General features: G+C 40.5%; 1 protein-coding gene across 1 annotated transcript in view; it reads right to left on the bottom strand.

Moving 5' to 3' along the window:
• Window positions 1-18,823, bottom strand: part of LOC146550810 (cadherin-4-like) — a 249,575-nt gene that overhangs the window by 80,197 nt on the left and 150,555 nt on the right. The window contains exon 4 of the mRNA XM_085258648.1: window positions 5,923-6,149. Within this exon, the coding sequence (XP_085114774.1) occupies window positions 5,923-6,149 (227 nt within the window). The remainder of the gene's footprint in view (window positions 1-5,922; window positions 6,150-18,823) is intronic.

Here is an 18,823-nt window from a genome sequence, read left to right as displayed (position 1 = left end):
CTTTAGACCTCAGCATGCCACTGTACTCTTGCCATGGGCCCAGAACAGACAGCTGAGGCAGCAAAGTGGAGCTCTCCATTGCATCCCCAGCGACATCCCATCACTGCCACACTTTTCCCATACAAAAAACAAAAACAAAAAAAGTCCAAATGAAACAGTGATCTTCTTTACAACATTGCGTCAGTTCTTTGAGGTCTGCAGGCATTCATTTATACACAGCTCTAAGGTTAATTCTAAGGCCTCACCGCAGCATTTCAATCAGGTTGATGTTTGAACTTTGGCTGAAACACTTCTGTTATTGATTTGCAACTCTGCTTGAGACCATTGTCCTTTTTCATTACCCAGTTTTGGCCAAGCTTTAGTTTTAGGACAGATGTTGTAACATTTGACAATACTTTACTGTACAGATGAGTTGATCATCGACTCAGTGATTATAAGGTCCTGAGCATTATAGCCAAACATTTTCACTTTGGTCTCATCTGTCCATGGAAAGGACATTGTTTCAGAAATCTTTCAAACAAGCCATACTTGTTCAGTCTTTTTTTAATTATACAACCAAAAACTTTAAGATTTACCATGCTAACTGATTCTTGTAGAGTCTGAGATGTAACGTTTGGATGTTTTTGCAAATTCTTTTAGTACTGCATGGTCTGACCTTGTGGTGAATCTGCTGGGATGTGATGTCCACTTCTGGGAAGATCGTAGCACTTTACTGGTTTGAATTCTCCAAACCAGTAAACTGCCAAAATTTAGATTTTTCAAGAGGTGATCACACTTGTGGATGATCAGTTAATGAACTGCATGTCATTATCAGCACCTGCCTGCTACATCCCCCCCCTTAATTTCTATGGAGAGAGTCCTACGAAAGCTTATTTTTTCATGATTGATTTTGTGTGTTTCAAAATAACACTTTAGTACTGTTTTGAAAAGGCTTGAAAAAAATAACTTTAAATTAAATGTACATTAAAATTGTTGCAAATGCAATAACAATGACAATATTAATATTGTATTCAGCTTTTCGATTAGAATGGAAAGACATCCTCACTTGGAACATTATTTTGTGTCTGTTAGCCAATAACAGCATGAATAAATAAAGAAAATAATCAGAAACAAATGTCATCTGCTAAGGAGCACAACAGGAGCCCATCTGCTCCTGTTAATACAAATAGCCCTGCAGCCCCTTCAGATATCACAGTTAAGGTGTTTTTATAAGAATTTTAAAGACGAATTATTTCCAAAATAACAAGAAAAGACAATATGGAAAATTATATCGGTATTCAGTCATAATATTTTAGAGAAATCTGTAAGCCTCCTTTGTTCTCCACCAAATCCAGATAGTAATCGTCAGTTCTATTTCATGATTTCGATATTCAATAAATTGCTGTAAACACGAACTGAAAAACACTAAAACTAAATTGCTGTCTTTATGCTCATGGATAATGGATAAATGTATATTGAGCTTTTTGCTAAAAACACCAGGCGTTGGAAACATTGCTGATGTGTAAGTGGTGTATACAATCAAACACACACGCAAAATAAAAGGGCCAATTTAAAAAAAAAAATACTAAATGTGGTAAAGTTTCTAATTATTTCAAGGTAAAGCACAACCTCCATGACTTACCTTTTAATAGTATGCCTTAATGTCATAAAAAAAACAGCATCACAACCCTCATCATTTTAAAAACCTTACTGTGCAAGATTGTGTAATCCAATCAAAGATCTGACCTGTTGATTACATTAGATGCCACTAAAGTGTATAGATGACTTTAATATGAATAAAATACAGTTCAAACAACTATTCTAATATATAATCAAATGTAGTGGAATATCATAAAATATTCAGTGCATATTCAGACATAAAATGAGTAAAAACTGAGTAAACTGTGAACCTATGCCAGCAGTTCAGTTATATATGAATTAGTTAAATATGACTGTGTTTAAATTCTCGCCATCTAAAGTTGCCAGTTTAGGAACTGAAGCATTTGCTATTTTGACCAACAGGGGTGCTACAGTACAACCCACTGCACTGGAACTGACAAAAATCCTGATCATCCTTGATCAGCTTGTGCTCATTCTCAGAGTCAGAAAAGAAAGAACCAGCAGTCTCCCCTCCTCCTCTTGTACTGTGTCACCCATCTGCACAAGAGGCAGACTAGTCCTAACAAATTTTACCATATTCTGTTTCCTGCACTGTGCGGTTTGGGGAAACTTGAGCATGACTAGGGTATCAGTCACGGTTTTCTGTCTCATCTGCCGGCCAAAATAGTTTTCTGCCAGAAACTCAGTGTGGTCCTTTGCATTCAGTCCATATTCAAGAAACTAATGTCTGCTAAGCATAACGTGCCTTTGTGCACAAACCCAGTTTGTGCACACGAGCATGAGCGAAATGAGACAGATGTGAGTTAGGCCCGGATAAATGCATTCTTTTTCTTCAGAGAGAGGAAAGCTTCATGGGGTTGACTGCAGGGGATGGCTGCCCCACATCCCACCAGTGCAGTGAGGGGAGGCAGAGGTGGAACAAGACATGTTTGGGATGGATTGAGGGAGATGAGGAGTCAGTTGTCAGAAGCAGATGTGACCCCCCTCACCTCCCTCTGCCTAAATAAGTCATGCTCTAAATCCTTTTATCTACACATGCTAACAGGTACTAGTGAGTTCCCTGAGGAGAAATGTAGAGAGAAAAACATGCACAACAAGAAAAAAACCATAAAAACGTAGAGACACAGAGGCAAAGATCTCTGCCTGCCACTGCAGCAAAAGGCTTAAGCAGGTTTTTCTTTCACCGTGGTATAATTCTGATCAAACTTCAACTCCGATTCTCTCTTTCTTACTCATATTCACATAGAAAAATTACAGGATGGTGATGCAACAGATTTAGAAAAATAGGAAAAGCAGAGATATGTGATCACTTATTCAAACTCTTATGAAAGACGGAGGAAAAGGAGCAACAGCAAACTGGAGTTAGACTTTTTAAAGACAGCTTTATAGATTCTAGAGATTTTGTTATTTTTCTTAATACAACACAGACGGGGCACACATTCTCTGGCATGCAACCCTGCACAGATTAAACCTTTAGGTGCCAAGCGAAGACACAAGCACACATAGAGCATACGCAGCAATGAAAATTGAACGCAAAATTAGCATAATACACACTTGATCCAACATAATCTCCCACAATAAAATAACATTCTTGCACACATGCTTATGCACAGTAATGCTATGTGAACACTGAGTGTGAAATGGATGCCCCCCAATCCTCGACCAAGCTCCCCCCCACCCACAGCCCTGGTGCCATCAGCCTTAGCCAGCTGGCGGTGGTCCCAGCACTTCCCCTCCACGCCACTGCCTCCCCATAACCCTGCATGCTTTGATATCAGCCAGCCCCTGGCTACCCAGACATCTGGAAGTTATTATTCAACAGAGCACACCACAAAGCACCATTTCCATAATGAAACATCACATTTTGTTTTAGCGCCCTGCTTTCTCCTGCTGTCCTCATACATGTTTGTTACAACTTGTAGCATATTTCTGACCTCTGACCATCTTGTTTGATTGCTTGTCTATTCTTTGCTCCTCGGGATATACATATTAATTGACTCAGTGGAAAATTACGTTTAAAAATGCATTCATTTGACCTTTGACACTTTAGTACTGAAACTCAGTCGAGTGAAAAAGCCAGCATTAACTATAAAAGAGCGTAATTAAAGATCAACCTATTCAGAGCCAGAACAATACACACTCTTCAACTCATTCCCAATAACTACCAGCAGATATCCCACTCTCTGTTTGGCTCTGTGAATTTATGACTGACATATTGCCATTGCTTCCATTTTCTAGCATTGCACATGACTACCGTCTGATTGTTAGCATAATGGAAATGTTTCACTGCTTTTATTTTCATCACAACAATGATTGGCTAAAAGTTTCTGACCAGCCAGGGACCAGAATTGTCTGATTCTCATTCTTGCAGCGAGCAGCTCCCTTTCATGCAGGAGTAGAGGCAAAAAAGTTGTGCACACCTTTCAAAGCCACATGCTAGCGATAAATTATCGTTAGCGTGGAAGTTCCTCACAGAGAGTGAGGGCACAACGTTTGGCAATGTGCCAACAGTTTGTAACAGTAAACTTAATCAAACTCTTTAACGACCTCCGTTATGGTGAACGTGGACATTTTAAAGAAGCGAATAAATGGAAAGTGTCTAAAACTAAAGCTATTCACAACTCTGAGCCCGAATCAAATGGGAAAACGAGAAAAGGGTCAATGTCCTGTTATGTGGTGTTAGAAACATCGAGGAAAATGATCTTACTACCTGATAATTGTTTTCTTATATAAATCTATTGCACCTGCTTTTGATTGATAAAGTAAAATATATAAAATAAACTCGGGGTGTACAGCAACTCATTTTCAGTTAATTATTTGCACTTCCTTCCAGGAGCATAGATCTTTATTTTCATTTGTTTCAGCTGTTGCCAGAGAAAATCATATATTGCAATAAAAAAAAGTCGAATTTTGCTACTATATGCCAGATACAGTTACAAGTTTTAGAAAGAAAACTGATTTTGGCAGGTCATACTTGGGGAAAAATCAGAAATTTTAATTGGGCAAGAAAATTATAATCAGTGCACCAATAATATGCATTTTTTATATAGCTATGATAGAATTTCCTGATAGTGAAAGCCTGTTCTAAACATTGACAAGATGACACTGACACTGACAATCACTGGGGAACTTTTAGGCTCATATGCATTTGCACTTTTACATGCAGGGCAGATTTTAGCCTGCTTTATTAGAGAAAACCTGCAGAAATAATAGCCAGCTTGGTAGACTGGAAGTTGAAAATTGAAGGCCAGAAATTGGCATTTCTCCCTCTCTCTCAGTGGTCACTGTTTCTGTGCACAGTTCCTTCCAAAAATAAGTGCAATGAGCAAACTCAAAATAAAGGTAAAATTGAATCATTTTTATCCAATCCATGCACAAGTTGGAGCAGATTATGTATTTGTGTTTGCGAATCTGATGACGTCAGCTGTGCAGTCTGAACCATCAGAGCTGATTTGTGCTGTGGAAAGATCTGATTCACCGGTAAAGTGGCCGTTTAGAGGTTTTTCAGTGAAGAAAGCGGCAGAAAACAGCTAAAGTACATTTAGTTTGTTGCAAAAACCAAAATAATGAGCTCAAAGAAGTTATAATCAGGTGGAACTTCCCTGTGGTAACAGAAAGGTAACACCTTTCTCATTAGAGTCCATCTATAACAAGCACGAGTGTCTTCAACATTTTAGTGTTTTTATTTGACTGGCAGATAATGGCTGCTTCTTACCAAAAACGAGAACAGTCTACTGAGTAAAAACGAATCCTTGGCAGCCTTTTTTCCATTTCTTTTTAAGTGAGTGAGATTTGATCTGTTCCGGAATTTACTTTCCAATAACTTATGTGAGATGTGCACTTAGTTAATGAACACAGGCCCCTGTTTTTGCCTAATGTAAATAACACTTGGGGTGATATTGGCTCTCAGAGCTGGCCTTGTGGTACCATAGTCATGGGGACAGTTAGGCTCATACTGCTCAGTCTCTGTCTCTGACCTCTGACAGCTTTTAAATAGAAAAGGAAGAGACAAGAACCCCTGGGATACCCAAGGCACAGGATGTTTTCCAATAACAGCTTATGGCTGAGGGGAATCTTACTCTCCCCCTGTGGCAGTCTGATTCTATCACTTTTAACTGTGTGGCACTGCTACTTCTTTCTGCTCCACCCCCTCTCTCCCCTTCGCTGAAACCCCAAGGAGTTTTGACCTGATTCTTGGCTGTTACTATCACCAGACCACTGGAGAAAATGTGATAGGAAAAAGAAACTCTGGAACGATAATTGAAATTTGAAGCATGATATTTCTGTGTGTCTGTGCTCGAGCTCATAAAATCTGAAACTCACCTCATTTTCAGTTTGTTGGGATGATGGTAGGTCAATCAGTGCCAACTGCACCATAGTCTCCCAGACATGTGTGTGCGGACCACTTGCTGTCAGTTTCAACTGGACAGGTTCATCTAGGTTGGCTCCCTCTCGTTGGGCAAAGATGGATCCATCTGTCCGCACGCCAAAGAGGGGGTTGCTGCTCTGGAAGACCACACCTTCATTTCCCATGCAGTCGTCAAACTTCACTGGAGACACACAAAAAGAGAGGATTTGAATTCACTATTCATCACAGTTGTAGAAACTAAGAAGCAAAACAGGTACAAACACTGGCAAGCATGAAGTTGAAACTGCTTTCCTAACTCACAAAAACATATCTAAACATAGCGTACCTGCAGTACTTGCATCTCATTAGGAGGAACATGACAAACTGGCTACTCTTAAGGAAGATTATTTAGCCTAGTCCGACACTGGTGTTTCTCACCATTTAGTCTCTATTAATAATAAGGTCAAGCAGTCACTATGATTAGACTCCTGAGGATTATTGTATGCAGATGCATGCCTCTTTATCCTGTAAATGTAGAGGTGAAACATGACAATGACAAGAAACTGTAACTGAATTTGATAAAGATGCATGTAAAGATGTCTGCTAGTTTATTGTTAGACTTACAAAGAAGAATACAGCATACATAAGGACAACAAACAACCTTTAAATCTTCTGTCTTCTATATTTAATCTGCTCATATAGTCAGTTTTTTGACAAAGACTATGCTTTTGGCTTTAGTTGTACTTCTTCTCTTTCTCCAATTATAAACTGAAGGCACATACAACATATAGAAAGTGCTGTGGAGTATGCTACATCATTATCTTACTCTAATGTACAGTAACTGCTGAATGAGGATTTAAATAGTTTCTCCTTCTATATGGCTTGGCTTGATAGCATATTTCACAGACTCCTGCAAATCACAGGGTTTGCATTGCTTCAATAGTTTTTCTAAGGCCGGTTTCCATTAGAGAATACAGTGTAAGCGTGTGGAGAAAACTAACAACCTGACCTGAGTGTTATGTAATTTTTGTAGCCGTTATAAATAAAAATATTTTTGCAGTGCAGTTAGCACTTCTTATTTGCTCCTTCTTTCCCTGACAAAATCAACATCTTTCCAAATATTGATTAAACCTATGATTCAGTTTAACCAATTAGGCAAAAAGATTAAAGGAAGCTTACGCTACACAGAAAGTATTGCACTGAGACGGGAAACACAAACCGTAATGTAATCTGAGGGATGTTAACGCAGAAAGCCTCTAGAGGTTTGTGTCCTTCATATTCTGTTAAATTAAGATGGCACCATAAACCTGTTCACCATGGAGCTTTCAGAGTTGCCTGGACACTCTTGTGTTTGCTCTCTAATGAAATTCTTGCGCAGTTCATAACAGGATGAGTCACTAGCGAGCACAGCCCATACCAGTCTCTCGTTCTCACTTCCTTTCTCCCTCGCAGCACCTGTAGCCTTCCCACTCAGGGATTAGAGTCCAGATAACATATCAAGGAAACCTTAAGCTGAATGCCATTACTCACAGATTTCTCATGGCTTTCTCTCTCCCCCAAACCACTACAACAGCTGAAACAAGGTTTCTATTACAGGGTGTAAACTATGATTAAATCCAGCTTTTTTGTGCTGTCTAGCCCTAAAAACACCTGTGATCATGCCAGTGCCCTCCTCTCTAAGGATGTTCAGATGGCCACTCAGAGCTCAGTCAGAGGGAATAGCCTCTAAACGATACTGTCCACAGAGTGTATCAGGAGCTGCACAAGAGTCCTGGTGTAGACAGAAAAAGGCAGGATATAGAAGATGGATTACATCAATACAAGAGGCAACAAAGCCTTGGATCATGGATATCATCAGACCATTGCTCTCTTTGTATTGCCGAACAACCCCCACCCCTCCCTAAAAGCCTTGCTTGTCTTTTCAGTTTATCTCATTCACTTTTCTCTTTTTGTCCAACCCTGTGTCATTTCTACTCTACCATCATTTTTTGCAGATTTCCAAAGATTACATCTGGGGGTTGGGGGATGGGGATGATAACAAACACACCAGTTGGCAAACATGTGTCTGTGCAAACAGAGTTTTGGAACACTGCCTGAATATATTAACAATGAGGAGAAGTCAAAAATCAAATTCAAAGCATGCTTTATTATATTTCTAAGTGCTTGTATCTGTGAAGCATTCAAACACCTGAAAAAAACACAAGCAGCAGGTGGTCTGTTGCCCCTTCTCTCTGTGTCCTCCAATTATTGTCTCTTCTCTCTATAAACTAGGCACACAGCCAGCAGTGCAGCCATATTGCAGTTATGGCTGGCACAGGCCTGTAGGCTTATACTTTGCACTAAGAAAAGGGATAATCAGCAAGGGGTGCTTCAAGCCATATTAAAGAAAGCATGCACTTCTGTAGCACTTAAAAGGCATTCGCTATCAAAAATAAATTTTGAATGTATCAGTCTTCATTTTAGGCATGATCACAGACATCAAAAGAAGATTGCTATTTCCATATGTAGGCATTTATATTTGGCATTATGGCTCTGTCCTGGAACCTCGCTATCTTTGCATCAAGAGAGCCAGCAAAACAAGAGGAAGCATCGGTGACAAAAGATCTGACACTGACTAACTCAGACACAGCATGATAGAAGGAGCCGTGGCGGAGATGTGTTGCAAAGTGGCTTGCAGATGTTCAAGAAACATACAGTGGGGCAAAAAAGTATTTAGTCAGCCACCGATTGTGCAAGTTCCCCCACTTAAAATGATGACAGAGGTCAGTAATTTGCACCAGAGGTACACTTCAACTGTGAGAGACAGAATGTGAAAAAAAAATCCATGAATCCACATGGTAGGATTTGTAAAGAATTTATTCGTAAATCAGGGTGGAAAATAAGTATTTGGTCAATAACAAAAATACAACTCAATACTTTGTAACATAAGCTTTGTTGGCAATAACAGAGGTCAAACGTTTACTATAGGTCTTTACCAGGTTTGCACACACAGTAGCTGGTATTTTGGCCCATTCCTCCATGCAGATCTTCTCGAGAGCAGTGATGTTTTGGGGCTGTCGCCGAGCAACACGGACTTTCAACTCCCGCCACAGATTTTCTATGGGGTTGAGGTCTGGAGACTGGCTAGGCCACTCCAGGACTTTCAAATGCTTCTTACGGAGCCACTCCTTTGTTGCCCGGGCGGTGTGTTTTGGATCATTGTCATGTTGGAAGACCCAGCCTCGTTTCATCTTCAAAGTTCTCACTGATGGAAGGAGGTTTTGGCTCAAAATCTCACGATACATGGCCCCATTCATTCTGTCCTCAACACGGATCAGTCGTCCTGTCCCCTTGGCAGAAAAACAGCCCCATAGCATGATGTTTCCACCCCCATGCTTCACAGTAGGTATGGTGTTCTTGGGATGCAACTCAGTATTCTTCTTCCTCCGAACACGACGAGTTGAGTTTATACCAAAAAGTTCTACTTTGGTTTCATCTGACCACATGACATTCTCCCAATCCTCTGCTGTATCATCCATGTGCTCTCTGGCAAACTTCAGACGGGCCTGGACATGCACTGGCTTCAGCAGCGGAACACGTCTGGCACTGCGGGATTTGATTCCCTGCCGTTGTAGTGTGTTACTGATGGTGACCTTTGTTATTGTGGTCCCAGCTCTCTGCAGGTCATTCACCAGGTCCCCCCGTATGGTTCTGGGATCTTTGCTCACCGTTCTCATGATCATTTTGACCCCACGGGATGAGATCTTGCGTGGAGCCCCAGATCGAGGGAGATTATCAGTGGTCTTGTATGTCTTCCATTTTCTGATGATTGCTCCCACAGTTGATTTTTTCACACCAAGCTGCTTGCCTATTGTAGATTCACTCTTCCCAGTCTGGTGCAGGTCTACAATACTTTCCCTGGTGTCCTTCGAAAGCTCTTTGGTCTTGGCCATGGCGGAGTTTGGAGTCTGACTGTTTGAGGCTGTGGACAGGTGTCTTTTATACAGATGATGAGTTCAAACAGGTGCCATTCATACAGGTAACGAGTGGGGGACAGAAAAGCTTCTTACAGAAGACGTTACAGGTCTGTGAGAGCCAGAGATTTTCCTTGTTTGAGGTGACCAAATACTTATTTTCCACCCTGATTTACGAATAAATTCTTTACAAATCCTACCATGTGAATTCATGGATTTTTTTTCACATTCTGTCTCTCACAGTTGAAGTGTACCTCTGGTGCAAATTACTGACCTCTGTCATCATTTTAAGTGGGGGAACTTGCACAATCGGTGGCTGACTAAATACTTTTTTGCCCCACTGTAACAAGCTAAATCAACCCAGTTAGTGTTTTCTATGTGAGATTGGCCAGCTGGATGCTTAAAAGGTCATCAGCTAAGCCCTGGTGTTGAGATCAGCTGATCTGCCGAGACTGTGACTGACTGGACATTAAATAACTTAACCATGCTATGATGATTTTTTTAATGTGAAAGTAAGAAAATATTTGTAAACATCTTTTGCATGGTCTGACAGTGATGCTGAAATAATGGGTTCACTTCACACCAAATCGTAGTCAACTAATGCGGTAAGGCTAGAAAACAGGGTTAGATAATATCGTAATCTGTCTAGTTTACATATCATGTTTTTTGTCTGTTTACCAGTAAATATCTATATGAATGAATGAATGAATTATTAATTAATCAACCCACCCACAATTACTTCACAGTGGGCCATCTGTCTCCATCTCAACTCCTTCTCACAAACATCTTGTTAAGTCCAGATCTTAATTTCCTAATGTTTTAAAAGCAACAACACCTGAATGCTATAAACCGTCTCAGAAATTCATGTTCAGTAAAATCAGTAAGGTATGTAGTAATAGTAGTGCATGTGCTGTCAGAGTAAATCATTCCTATGCATGTGTAAGCCTGCATTTTCTCAGTGTTGGCATGTCTTAGCAATGACAAGCCAAACTAACTACACCCATACCCATTTGGAAATAGAGTGACAGGGTGTGGATAGAGTACCCAGAGGGACTTGTTCTTGCACCAGTTAAGAAACGACAGTGCCAATTTTACCCCTCCATCAACATACGCATGCTCACACACACACACGGACCTCCATAGCATAGCTCCTCTTTCACTCACTTGGGTCAATACCGCTATAAAAGAGATTATAAAAATTGGCCAGCAACAAAGCACTGAAGCCCAACGGCACAGTGCTACACATTAACAAGTCGTCTAAAGCGGTAGGCTCCGTTTGAGCATTGATCTGGCAAATAAGACAGACACCCCAGTGCGTCTGTCTTAAACAGCCAACACAGCACTTCTTCACCGTCTAGTCGATGTGGACAGTCAACCCCTGAAATGTTACAAATTCTACCATGCTCAGTGCGTTCCAACACAGGAAAGGAATATAATCATTGATTTCTCCATTATGATAGGGTGAAAGACAGTAAATGGAGCTTTGTGCGTTGCTTGGTTGTTATCACCATCCAACCCACCCCACTACCACCCCGCCCCCCTTTCTAATTAAAGTTTCCATCTCACTCCAATAACACAAGGACAAGGAGGAGAGAAACACAAAAAAAGAGATGTGACCTTCTTGTGGTGTTCTATGGACAGCCTGGCAGGAAGTAGCTGACAAGTGTTGAAAGGGAAGTGAGAAAGGGATGGAGTCAGGGGACAGGGAGAAAGCTGAGGAGTGACAATAAGAAGGTGAGAGGGGAGGGGAGAAGGGAAGGATGAAGAATGTGTAGAGGTGGCAATAACTGTGACAGTGAAATTAACTGTGCAGGAAAAACATATGGAAATGAAAAAAAAGCAAACGTAAGTATGGTATATAAAAGCTGCACTGGATGCCACGCAGTTGAAGAAACGAAACCACATGTCTAAAATGGCGATGAGGAAAAAAAAGAGTAAGAACTTGGAGGTAAGGTGGAGCTGGAAACTGGGGAGGGCAGTGGATGGAGGCCTGCACTGGGCTCCTGGCTCAGTGAACTAGATCCCCGTTACACACCCACATTGGAATGGATGGGATGCTCAGATGGCTGTTTAAACAGGTTAATTGGGCTGGCCTCTCGAGAGATCGGGACAGATGGATCAATGGATAGAATGAAAGAAGAGAGAAAGAGAGAGTGAACATGAGACAAAGAGAGAGCAATGGAGCTCAGAAATATAGAAAAGAGGTTGGATGAAGAGATGAGATGAGTCTGGCCGCTGATCACAGTCTCCACGGGGAGTATGCAGTCTAATCAGAGTAGAGTGGGGCTGTACAGTGGGCTTGGCCCTCAGTGGCTGACTAAACAGAGCCAGGTCCACTGTCCACTACTGATAAATTATAAAAAGAGGACAAACTTGTGATAGAAGGCTGTTTAAAGCTATGTTAGAAGCCCATCAGGGAGACTGATTCACTGATGCCAATCATGGACAGTGGCTCATCTCTCTATTCTTCACAATAACCTTCAAAAGGATGATGGTAGTGACCAACGCCTACTATAAAAAATGCTCACAGTGCACAAGCAGTCAAAAATAAAGAGAGTATGCACTGGACACAGACTCAAACTGTGTTGTACCATTCAGAAAAAATGCTGACAGAAAACATCAAACTAAAAATGTTCAAAGTTTTTTTTTTTTATTATTATTTATGAAAAGAAATAGATGATGAACACACAGTACAAAGAACAAGTGAATAATTACTCAAAACTGGCTGCTACTTATCAATCAAAAATTCATCAAAGCAAACCTGGTTGTATTAATGAATCATTCCAAACCCGCTTGTGTTGGTTCAGTAATCTGGCTGTTTCACGCTTTTAGTGCATTTTATGTACATAAGCACCTGAGGAATTCACAGAATGAAGTGCAGTCATATTTAGCGACTATAGCAAATTCAAAAACACTGAGTGAGACTATTTCACTCATAAACTCCTACAAAGAAAGAGACTGTCTTTGGTTGGGAGGACGTACATATTTTCAAGGGAAAAAAATCTTTTGCGTTAAAATCAGTATATATAGAGTAGTGTTGATTCTGTATGAAAATGAGGGGGGAAAAAGTGAACTTCCATTCTTTTAATTTCCATTTCGAACACTGAGATGGGTTCTCATTTTAAATTTCAGTCATGCAACTTTGTTGTTTCTCTTAACTTTCCAAGCCTTGCTTATACAGACCACAGTTCCACTGCATCAAACTGTCTACCATAAAGTGAATGTAGAGTTTTGGGTGTCCTGATATGGATGGCCTGTGGTGTCTTATGTAAAATTAAGCAGCTTTACTCTGTGTTTTGTTTGGTTGAACACTGATACACTTTACTTCACCGCTACGCTTTCTCTGAGTGAAAATCCAAAATGTCAGCATGAGATATTAGGCTGTAGACAGAGCTTTACCCCGAAACACCTCTTCTGTTTTTGCTGTTAAATTTTAACTGAAAGAACGAGGGAGGGCTTACATGAAAGGGAGGACAAAAACACAGCGTTTAATACAATGCTAAAAATATCATTAAAAAAGGGTCATCCTAGGTGAAATATGATTAAAAGCAGTACAAAAAAATGAAATAAATAAAATGTTAAATGGTAACCATATTAGACACTGTAAATCCAAAGTTTAACGGTTTAAATATATATATATGTATGTTCATTTTGAATCTGCTCAACACTCTGTAAGAGGCTGCATGGACAAACTGTTCATAATGGCATGGGGGAGCATTAGTGTGAGTGTGCTGTGAGTACATTTGTGAGGGTAGCACTAATGCTGAATTACATATAGAGCATTTTGAGCAATATATGCAGCCAATCAAAGGGTGCCTTTTTCAGGTCAGGCATGTTTCATGTAAGAAAGATAATGCAAAATATTATCATGCACAATTTACATCACTGTCACCTGTTGCCAACATCTGAAAGGGAAAATAACACTCATAAATCTCGAGCAGCAGGGTTACGGTTAGATCTTTATGAAGCAATTGCAGGAAAAGATTTAACTTTCACTATAACTGTCATGGTCCTGGGCCATGTTGGCCCAGTGTTCTTAGTTTCCTTGTATGTTTGTATTTTATTCCATGCTTCCCCTGCCCATTATGTCTGAGTTCTCCCTGTGCTCTCTCTTCCCCCTGTGTGCCCTCTATGTATTTATGAGCCCTCGTCCCCTTTCGTGTTTATTCCATGTCTCCCCTGCCTGTTACGTTGGTGTTCTACTCGTGCTCTCTCTCCTCCTGTACTTCCTGTTTCACCTCTCCCGTCAGTGTTCAGTTCACCCCGCCCTGTCTCGTTATGATTATCAGTGTCACCTGTGTTCCCCGTGTGTTCCCACTTCCCTCGTTAACCCTCTGTGTATTTCTGTCTGCGTCTCCCTCTGTTCAGTGTGACGTCGTCCCTCATGTTGTGTGGATCTCCCTGTGTCTCTCTGCGTATGTTAGTTTACTTTTCCCAGTTTAGTTTTGTATTTCCTATGTTCTGCCATTCCAGCATTAAAGCTGTGATTTTGAGTTCATCCCCGTGTCTGTGAGTTTTGCGTTTGGGTCCTCCTCCTGCCTGCCACACAGCCGAGCCTTGACAATAACAGTAGGTGGTTTCCTTCATTACCAAATGGTTACAGTGTGATGCAACACAGTGGTAAAAACATCAAACTGAATATGAAGAGTTAAAAAAAACAACTAAACAAACCCCCCCAAACCAAAAAAACAACAACTCTCAGGTCATCATTGTGTCTCTTTGCTGTTGTTCTAATATTTTACTTTTTATAATTAACATATAGTTTGAATTATACGTTTCTTTTAGCTTTATACAGCATCCAAACTTTCTAGATAACAAGGTTATGTGACTATGATATGGATATATGCGAATAGGGATGCACACTGCAGAGTAAATTTGTCACACAGCGAGGAGGGGAAAGCTTTTCTGTCAGGAAAGGTTAAACACCAATTAAAAGCGGCTGTGCATGGGCAGTTTGATGCTGTTTATGCATGTTATTTAGCTGACTTGTTTTTCAGTATGGTTTATGAAAAACGTCTTGCAATAAAGTATAGTCAATTTCCTATAAATACTTCATTTGGATGAAAGTGGCCCTTTCTGCATATGTTTTGCTTGAAGCCAAAATTCACGATGAATGAGTCCAAGAAAAATATATCATAAAATTAATTAACTGTTCTCCTTGACCATCTAAACTAGCCCCTTTTCCTGTTCAGCAGTTTTCAGAGAAACTGCTGGATGGCTAATCAAGGGAGTGCTGCTGCCACTGTAGCTGGTTAGTCATGGAAAGCATTCAAGTAATGCTAACAGGCTGATCTGAGCTGCTGGTGACTTGGTTTGCACACTCCTGACTGATTACAGACTGAAAAAGTGAGAATATATTTGCCCTAGTTCGATTTTGTCTATCAAATTTGCACTTTCTGATTTACAGTGTATAGATGAACAATCAACTTCATATAGTTCAGGGCCGTAGTGAGGGTTATGTTTTGAGGGCTTAGTTAATATTTTGCTAAATTATAGAGGAGAGAACTTTTAGTAAAACTGCCTCTATGATGCAGACTTTAACAAAGGGGGTTATTATTTATAATTGTGCGAAGGTTCTACATATATCTTGAGGGTTCTTCTGATTTGTACTATGCCAGCATATTATGCTAAAGTGAATATTTGCTTAGACTAATAAATCAGTAATGCACAAGGACACATTTACATACACATATTTACAGAGATAGCAACCACAAAGACATTGTTTTTGACTAATCAACATCTCTCTAATGACTGATTAGTATTCCTGTACACTGGCACAGAAGTGCTTGATTAGCCTTTAGCAATTCTCAGGCATCTCAGCAAGGGAAAGTAACTAAACAGTTTCTTGACCTGCTATGAGAACTCCAAACAATCACAGTGTGTTGCTGCTTGTACAACTAAAAAAAAAATGAAGAGACAAAATATATATGGGAACGCACAATAAATAAAATGGCTTCCACAGAAAAAGCAATATTTCAAAATCCACAACATGTCTTGTAGTTAAAAAGATAAGGCTACGTCTCAAGTGTACATTTCTGTCATGGTCCTGGGTCGGTGACCCAGCGCTTTTAGTTTATCATTTTCTAGATGATTGTTTAAGTTCTGTGTTATTTTCGATCTGCCTCTGAGTCTGCGTCTGTATCTGTCTGTCTATGGTGTCTCCCCATCTGTTTGTGAATCTGTCTGTTTAGTTCAATGTCTTGTCTGGTTCCATGTATCTGAGTTTCCTGTTTTATTGTGAAGGTCCGCGTCGTATGTGAGTGTGATCAGTTTACGTTTCCCCTGTCCCGTCAGCCCAGATTCCTCCCAGCTGTGTTGCCCTCCTGTCTCTCATCCCCTGATTACTGGTGTGTGTATTTAAGCCCTGTGTGTTCTCCTGCCTGTTGCCGGTTCGTCTGTGGTCCTCCGTGTCAGTCTGTGTAACTCTGTGTAACTCTGTGTAACTCTGTGTCAGTCTGTGTAACTCTGTGTAACTCTGTGTAACTCTGTGTCAGTCTGTGTAACTCTGTGTAACTCTGTGTAACTCTGTGTCAGTCTGTTACCCTGTGTTCCACGGTGTCCTGTTCCTCGTCTGCGTCTCTCTGCTATTCATCATCCGTTGTCATATGCTCCCAGGTCTGTTATTTTAGTTCTCCCAGTTTAGGTGTCTTTAATTGTTTGTTATGCCCCACTGTTTGTTTGCCACTACACCTCTGTAAATAAAACCACCGGTATCTCATCCACTGCCTGCATCTTGGGTCCTCCTTCTAAATCCACACGGCTCGCCTCGGCAGCCGTGACAATTTCTCTATAATGAAAAACAAAATCTCACATTTGCTTCATTTTATTAAGGACCTAATTCCCAGCTTCTCGGATCTGCATTGTGTGCTTGTGGTGAGATATTAGAAATGGAAGGTAGCAAAAAAAGCAAGAGAGAAAAATCAAGCGTTTTTGGCAATTAAGAATAGACTTATGGGTGATGAAGGCAGAAGGTATTGAAAAAGAAGAAGGCATCAGGCAGAAAAAAGGAGTTGCTCTTAGGAAAGACTGGAGGAAGCAACAGCAAAATGAAAGTAAGCACATCATTTTCTCAACCTTCTTTGCAATGCTGGATACTGGAAAGCAAAATAAAGCTGTGGTGGAGCAGAGATACAGAGACAGCCGCAGTTAATGCAGTCAAATAGCAGGCTTTTTGCTACACAGCAAACCACAGCTCATGTCCGTGCACTCTTGTCGTTCCTTCACAGCAGTCGCTTGGCCTTTTACCCTGTCTTTCTGTGGTTGTGGTACAATGCGTTTTCTGGATCGATAGCCAACAAAATTCAGTGATGGTTTTGATGTGTACAGTACAGGCTATCATTCCCTGGAGACTTGGCCCAGATTTTGTATCACAATTTACAACTGCAAGACCTAAAGTCCTGCATCAAGAGATCTGATACAGTCTGTCCGCAGGTCTTAACAGAAGCATGCAGTTGACAGACTGAGTGAAGGATTTGCATGCTTGTCTTCAAGAAGAATGTAGTTGCAGGAGGCTGAAATAAGATAAAGCAAGTGTGGCAAGTGTCTGTCTGAGAGTGACAGCTGCTGTCATCGGTTGGCATCAACTTGGTGTCTGTTGGCTTTTTCTTTGCATTCTAATTTTGTTCACCTTATTCCAACTCTTCTGCTTGGTCCTTCCTCTGTAACCACCGAGACTGAAGAAATCTCAAGGTCAGCACAACTATGTGTGTGTGTTTGTGTCCTGTCGGCTCTATTCCTCATATCTATCTTATATCTACCCAGTCCCAATTCAAAAGATGCCTGCATCTCTTCATATTTTCTGTCACACAGGGAAACATGAGGACAAATGCAGATACCACTACAATAAAAAGGGCAGCTAACTACATAAAAAACCCAGAGACTTCAACTTTGCTTTTATTTTGGTGTTTGCCTGCAAGCATCAAATATACTTGTTGTAAAGAAAAGAAATCATTTTCATATTGTTTTCTCAAGCTTCCCCAAGGAAGCAAACAGCACAAAATTGCTTTTCCCGAATGCTGGAGGAAATACAGGCTGTATTATCAAATCTAATCATCATCTCTCCATCAAAACGTTAAGAAAAGATTCTGTTTTCCAATTTTAGAGGTCAGAGCATTAACCAGAGAACTCCCTCTAGCATTTAAACCGTGAAAAACATACATGTAATTACACAATCTGTATAGAGAATAAAGGAACACGTTTTTTTTTTTTTTTAGAAGTAAGAGGCTATATAACTTCTTTTTTTCACTTGAAACATAGCCATCGGGCTGTGATCCCTGAAATCCGGGGGCTGATGGTGGACTATGATGGTTGACCCATGCAATTAGTGGTTCTGAAGTTTCACTGAGATAGGAGCTGAGCTAAAAGTTCAAGAAATGGCCAAATCTGTTACATGACTTCAAAAACAAGTAAAAGAAAATGTGAATGCTACAGAAATACAACATCAATTGTCAAGAGTTACCGTGGAGCTTTAAGTTAGCTTTACACAATATTCTAAGTCAGCTTGTGCTGTGACGCATATCCTTGTAATAGAGGACTTGACTCAACTGGTAGCTGGTTGTATTCTGGTTTTATCCTGATATAAGAGAAAGTTTACTAGGCAACCATATGCAGCAACTAAGTCACTACTTGTGGGGGGTTTACAGTTTCTATTTTAATGTTTCTGTTTCTGAACCTCTGCGAGATTCTGGCTGGATTCTGAATGCAAGTAGTTCATGTGAATTTCGGTGTATTCAAACGGCAACAGATGTGCGATTTTTGCCAACTTATCACAGTTAATTGCCGTGTCATGACTAACAGATTGCATGTAATTACCAACTTGACCCCTTTCAGTCACAAAACTGAAAGCAGACTGAGTCCATATTGATGTTTTATAGCCATCTTGTGGCACCAAATTCACTCTGGAGAGGGCAACTGACTGCGAGCG

The sequence above is a fragment of the Mchenga conophoros genome, linkage group LG20, assembly GCF_057382185.1.
Source record: "Mchenga conophoros isolate Kocher_MC1m ecotype Shallow Benthic linkage group LG20, M_conophoros_male_GT1.1, whole genome shotgun sequence".
Taxonomy (NCBI): domain Eukaryota; kingdom Metazoa; phylum Chordata; class Actinopteri; order Cichliformes; family Cichlidae; genus Mchenga; species Mchenga conophoros.
This window is presented reverse-complemented; position numbering and strand designations above follow the sequence as displayed.